General features: G+C 50.4%; 1 protein-coding gene across 1 annotated transcript; it reads right to left on the bottom strand.

The window, feature by feature from the left end:
* Positions 1-3,382: 3,382 nt before the first annotated feature.
* Positions 3,383-6,315, bottom strand: LOC136004372 (THAP domain-containing protein 11-like). The gene has a single exon (XM_065660838.1). The coding sequence runs from the start codon at positions 6,156-6,158 to the stop codon at positions 5,451-5,453; it is 708 nt and encodes a 235-aa protein (XP_065516910.1). The 5' UTR covers positions 6,159-6,315; the 3' UTR covers positions 3,383-5,450.
* Positions 6,316-6,722: the final 407 nt, after the last annotated feature.

Raw genomic sequence — 6,722 nt, 5'->3', positions numbered from 1 at the left:
CTGAATGTGCAAAATCCATCCGCTGTTCCTGTAGGAGCTGGCAAATGAAGTTGCTAAGCCACTGGCCATCATATTTGAAAAATCATGTCAGTCAGGTGAAGTTCCCGATGACTGGAAAAAGGGAAATATAACCCCCATTTTCAAGAAGGGGAAAATGGAAGACCCGGGGAATAACAGACCAGTCAGTCTCACCTCTGTGCCTGGTAAAATCTTGGAGCACATTCTCCTGGAAGGCATACTAAGGCACGTGAAAACCAACAAGGTGCTTGGTGACAGCCAGCATGGCTTCACTAAGGGGAAATCCTTCTGACCAATTTGGTGGCCTTCTATGATGGGGCTACGGAACTGATGGACAAGGGTAGAGCAGTTGATGTCATCTACCTGGACTTGTGCAAAGCGTTTGACACTGTCCCACATGACATCCTTCTCTCTAAATTGGAGAGATCAATTTGATGGATGGACCACTCGGTGGATAAATAACTGGCTGGATGGCTGCACACAAAGTGTTGTGGTCAATGGCTCGATGTCCGGCTGGAGACCAGTAACGACTGGTGTCCCTCAGGGATCGGTGTTGGGACCTGTCTTGTTTAACATCTTCATCGCTGACATAGTCCCGTCTTGTTTAACATCTTCGTCGTTGACATGGACAGTGGGATTGAGTGCGCCCTCAGCAAGTTTGCTGATGACAGCAAGTTGAGTGGTTCTGTTGATACACTGGAGGGAAGGGATGCCATCCAGAGGGACCTCGACACGCTTGTGAGGTGGGCTGATGCCAACCTTATGAAGTTTAACCATGACGAGTGCAAGGTCCTACGCCCAGGTCGGAGCAATTCCAGGCGCAGCTACAGATTGGGCAAAGAAGAGATTCAGAGCAGCCCTGCGGAGAAGGACTTGGGGGCATTGGTTGATGAGAAAATGAACATGAGCCCGCAGTGTGTGCTCGCAGCACGGAAGGCCAACCCTATCCTGGGCTGCATCAAAAGGAGCGTGACCAGCAGGTCGAAGAAGTTGATCCTGCCCCTCTTCTCTGCTCTTGTGAGACCTCACCTGGAGTATTGTGTGCAGTTCTTGTGTCCTCCACATAAAAAGGACATGGAACTGTTGGAACAAGTCCAGAGGAGGGTCATGAGGATGATTAGGGGGCTGGAACACCTTTATGAAGATAGGCTGAGAAAGTTGGGGCTGTTCAGCCTGGAGAAGAGAAGGCTTCATGGAGACCTCATAGCAGCCTTCCAGTATCTGAAGGGGGCCTATAGGGATGCTGGTGTGGGACTCTTCATCAGGGACTGTAGTGACTGGACAAGGGGTAACAGGTTAAAACTTAAACAGGGGAAGTTTAGATTGGATATATGGAGGAATTTCTTTCCTGTTAGGGTGGTGAGGCACTGGAATGGGTTGCCCAGGGAGACTGTGAATGCTCCATCCCTGGCAGTGTTCAAGGCCAGGTTGGACGAAGCCTTGGGTGAGATGGTTTAGTGTGAGGTGTCCCTGCCCATGGCAGGGGGGTTGGAACTAGATGATCTTAAGGTCCTTTCCAACCCTAACTATTCAATGATTCTATGATTTTAATTTTCAAACAGCAATTAGAGTCATTTGATTTGCCACAAACTCGCCCTTCCATGGCTAGCAGGTAGTTGAGAACCATGTGATGTTGAAATATTGCTGTCTGCATTTGCCTGGCCTGATCTGTCAACAGATTAAGGGCATGGGCTGTTTCATTGGTAATGGTTTCTAGGATCGCTTGTAACTGAATCATGTAATTGAAGTTATAAATAGGTTCTTGAGTACCCCTGACCAATTTATTAGGGTTCCAGGTAGCCAGTCTTTAATACTGTATTATTTTTTACAATGCTTTATCAAAACCTCCTAAGTGACCAAGCCACCTGGGGGCCCACCATTTTGTTTACAAATATTCACTATATTTCCTGGAATTATAATTGCATTTTAAGTACCCATATGCTTCTTTGCTGGTTGTGGTCAAGTGGTCTCTGGTGGTTCTCCTTAGTCTTTCTCACTTTGTCTGCTGATTGAGGTCTGTGCTTGGGCATGTGCAAAAGACTTGTGAATTACTTAACAACTGTGTCCCTTCTTTAGATGTTCTGGTGTGATTTTGTTAGCTAGCTTGGGAAACTAGGGAAGGAACAACCAGAAACCCTCTACAGATGGTGAAAACTCCACTGGCCAGCTGTTAGCCTAGCTAATAGCTCTCCCTATTCCCGGCAGACTGCATTATCTTCATCCACGTTGGCAGGATTTTAGGACTGCATGGCCAGATGTGCTGTGGATGGAGTTTTGTTTCTAGATTTCTGCAGTGACTGGAAAGCTGAGCTGGTGAACTTGAACCACAACACTTAAAGAATACACCAGTTGCTGGTGCTTGAGCTCCATAGCCTGATGCTGAGTGAGAATGCATTATCTTAAGTAAAATAAAATTATTAACCCTCTGGGTTAAAGGCTACAAAAAAAACCTTAAAAATAGGTACAGGACCCAGAAAGGGAGCTATATTGATCTCCAGGAGTGACTGTTATAAATATGAAATTAAGGTTTTCCCTCAGAACCATAAAAGCCATTTCAAATAAACATTATTTAAGTCCCCTTTTAGGGCTAACATTCGATAATAGACACACAGAGGAATGTGGCAACCCACATTAAAGGCTGGTAGAGGAAACATCTCATGAGGGAACAGGCTCAGTTAGATACAGGATGCAGAAAGGTGAGGAGCTGAAAAGGAAGAAAAAGCATTTGCACTGAGCAATAACAGTTTGTTAGCACAATAAAGTGCCTTCCTGCAGAATTAGCCTCTGAATTTACTGCCAGGACGGCTCCTTACCTTGGTTTAGGAGCAAATGGGGGAAAGTGTTCAGTTTGGTCAGGCAGCTTCATTCAACATTCCCAGTTCAACCCAAAAATGTGATGTTCGAGGCACAGCTGATTTTTTTTTTTTTTTTAAGATTAAAATGATTTGAGACTCATAGCTCTAAAATAATCAGACATTAGGAACTTTGGGAAGTAGAATTAGAAATTCAAAGTTTTTCCCTGCACTAGGCTGTCCCACGGGATGTGAGTGGCACTGTCCCTTCAGCTTAAGCACTGCAGGGAAGGAAGTTCAAATCCCTCCTGGCTGTTTAGAGCTCCCCTGCCCCAACAGCCATTTGCTCATCAAACCATCTCCAACCCCTGTGTAGGCAGGCAGTAACGCACTGATAGACTTCAAACTCCTCTTCCTCACCCTACACATAGTGTTCATGCTGTTGCATCTGTGGAGTTCATGAGGAATACAAAACCACTTCAAACAAGAAGACAAGCCACAGCCACCAACCTTTGAGAAATATGTGTATATATATATATACACACACACACGCAGCATGGAAACAGGAAACATAGCAAAACAAAATATACTTTATTAAAATTAAGCATGTTAGCACCTCAGTGTAACCTGGAAAAGTTGAAGTCCAGCAGTTAACCAGTCCAGCAGGGCCAAAGGGCTGAACATCCTGAAGTGCATTCCAGTGGTAGAAAAAGCACCATGACTGTTGCGCCACACGTTCTCAAGAAGCTAGGACACACAACCAGTCTCATTTGAGAGGAGAGGTTGTGCTGCCTGTTGTCCTGATGGAGGCATATAGATCTGCTGGACTAATTACATATGTGAAATCAGATGGTGTAGCAGGTACCTGCTTTCCCTACAAACCAACCAAACCAACCCAAACCAACCAACTAACTGAAAACATCGCTGTTTTACTTGACTCACAGGAAAATCAGGATATCAGGGAGCTGAAGTTAAGAGCTACATATCTGATCAGAGAAAATAAATTAAAATGAAATAACAGCAAATACTTAGTACATAAAGAGATGTGTAGTATCCTTACAGTCGACCATCCAACTTGGTACAAAAACTAGCCATGCATCACGTAGCAGGCTGTGACAACCAACGACTGTAGCTGACCGGGCTGTACCATCACTAGACCAAATCTCACTGCGCCCTTTTGTTTGGTCAGAGAAAAACCCACAGTCGCAAAGCTTACAATATTTTCAAACTAAAGAGAACTTCTTACATTTAGAAAATACCTCTAGAAAATAATAAAACTGGCGTCCCGACCTTGTGAGTGTAACATGCTCTGATCATGAGAGAAAGATCTCACAGAGCCAGGGGACCTCCTGGCATTCCTCCCTCCAGTGCAATTATGGGCACACTGTGGTGAACTGTGCTTGCTCCCAACACCCACTATGACCAAAGCCATACCCCCTAAGTACACACTGCCACCGAGCTACAGAGGTGCACCGGATACCCCCTCCTCCTCCAAAGTGCTGAGGTACCTGTTCCACTGGCTAACCCAGCAGTGTGTATTCAAGCCCAACAAGTGGCCTTGCTGCCCTCATGCCACCCTCTTTCTAGCCAATGTTGATTTGGTTTCCTGTTGCTGAAAGCCAGGGGACTAATGCTGGCTAGAACCAGAAACTACTCAATCATTCCACATGGTTTGTTGCAATACTCTTAAATCTCAGTTTAGAGCACACAAGCTCGTTTCAGTAAGGTCTTGCCTAATGTACAGATTATGAGTCATGCCAACTAGTTTAGGATTAGACAGCAAGGGTTTGCAACCACAGTAGATAAACTTGCTTCACTTCTGTTCCATCCTGAACAAAAAGCAAGGATTTCAATCCCCAATGTGTTACAAAGCCCCCATTACATGATAAATTCTTAAGCTGATGAGATAAAACTACAGCTGTCAAATGCTGCCGGGCTCTTTGTACCAGATTGTAATCCTTACTAGTGTTGAGAGCGTTGAGACATCTGTAACAAATACATGTGCGCTGCAGAGAAAGCAGAAACTATGTAGGACAAGAGTCCTATGGGATTCTTTCACGCTAGAAACAGCAGTCTTTTATGGCATCAGTAATTTACTGAAGAAATACATCACCCTGAGAGGGTTTCTAAAGCTTTCCTTGTGCCTCTGCTATGCGAGGCCAAACACGACATCCTTGTTCATTCCTGTGAAGGGCTTGGTGCCAACCACACTACTAGCCACGCCTTCTCCAGGGTAGTGTTGCTGCTTCCTCACTTAACACGGGCGAGTTATTTGTTGAAAACCAACACCCTACTTCCACTCGGTGGTGACACGGGTCTCATCCGCACAAGGGGAAGCGCTTTCTGCCACTGTCGGCACGGAGGGTGCTGATGGGCCCGGTCTTGACGGGACACCGGCAGGCGCCCGCAGTGCTAGCTTGATGGGAACGGTAACGGGGCTCAGCACTGAGCTGACAGCGGCCGCCACGTCTAGGAAGGGGGATCCGATGGCGCGGGTTTGCTTCGGATGGAAACAGGAGGTACAGGGCAGAGAGGGCCGGGGAGGGGGCCGCAGCCAGCCCCATCTCCGCTCTGCCCAGGCACTTCCCCTAGGTGGCGGAAGCTCCGGGGTGCAGAGCCCCGCGCCGGGCGCCGGCAGCCTCAGAGGCCGTGGCGCTTGCGGGACCCGGCGCTGGCGGCATGGAGCAGCCGGTCCTTCTCGCGGATCTCCTCGCGGAGCTGGGCCTCGGCCAGGCGCAGGCGGCGGATGCTGCCCTTCATCTCCTTCATCTTCACCTCCAGCAGCGCGATAATGTCGCGCTGCTCGTTCAGCTTTTTCAGCAGCTCCTCCGACGTGGTGCCCGACGACAGCGAATACGAGTGGTCCGGGGGGCCGCCCTCCAACGTGTCCTCCTCCCCCGTCGCCGCCAGCGGCAGCAACTTCCCAGGGCTGGGCCCCGTGGTGGCCCCGGGCCCGAGCTCCACCTGCACCGTCAGGTCGATAGGCTTCACGTCCTCGGCCGCGCCCCCTACCTGGACCACGGCGGCAGCGGGACCCTGCGCGGCGGTGGCAGGGCGAGGGCGGCGGGCAGCCCGCTGCGCCTTGCGCTCGTTGACGCCGCGCAGCGGGAAGATGGTAGGGACCCGCACCAGGTAGGACTTGCGGCCGCCCTGGAAGTGCTCGCTGCAGACGCGGTGGCCCGTGGTGGGCTGGAAGGTGCTGAAACACCCGCTGACGCCCGCCCGGGAGACGTTCTTCAGCCAGAGGCGCAGCAGCTCCTTGTCCTTGGGGAAGGTGTAGAAGTGCAGCGCCTTGTCGCGGTGCGAGTTGTTGTAGCAGCCCGGCACGCAGCAGGTGAAGCCCGGCATGGTGGGGCGGGGTGGAACGGCCGCGGAGAAACCCTAACCAAACTACAGCTCCCACAAGTCCAACCGCAGCCTCTCACCGCCGGCCGACACCGCCTACCGCAGCCTCACCGGAACTACGTGAACCAAAACGCACCGCAACGGCGCCGCCGAGCCGGAACTACCCGTCCCACACTGCGCCTTCGCCAGGCTCCGCCTGCTCCTGTGAGGCGCCTTATCCGTTCGCTGGAGTGACTGCTAAAGGGGTGGATGGGGCCGGGGAGAGGGTATGGGGGAAAGGGAGATCTGCTATGGGACTGGCTTTGCCACGCTGCCTGCTCCTTCTCGCTCGGTGCGAGGGAGAAGTGAGGCCCGTGGGGTGGGGGGCACAGGGCACTCCTTGTCCGTTTAAACGTGGAAAATGGGCTGAACCCTCTGAATTCCACGCTCACCGAATAGCCAGGGCCCTGAGAACCTTCCACCTCTGTTATGATTGTGTTCTGTTCCCCCTTTTTGGGTTGTTCTAGTGAGAGGCCATGGGTCATGCCCTCAAGTCCCTCAGGCTTTGGTCCACAATGAGGGTGGTGC

This window comes from Lathamus discolor, chromosome W (genome assembly GCF_037157495.1).
Source record: "Lathamus discolor isolate bLatDis1 chromosome W, bLatDis1.hap1, whole genome shotgun sequence".
Lineage (NCBI taxonomy): Eukaryota > Metazoa > Chordata > Aves > Psittaciformes > Psittacidae > Lathamus > Lathamus discolor.
Note: the sequence above shows the minus strand (reverse complement) of the source record. Positions and strands in the feature narration are given on the sequence as shown.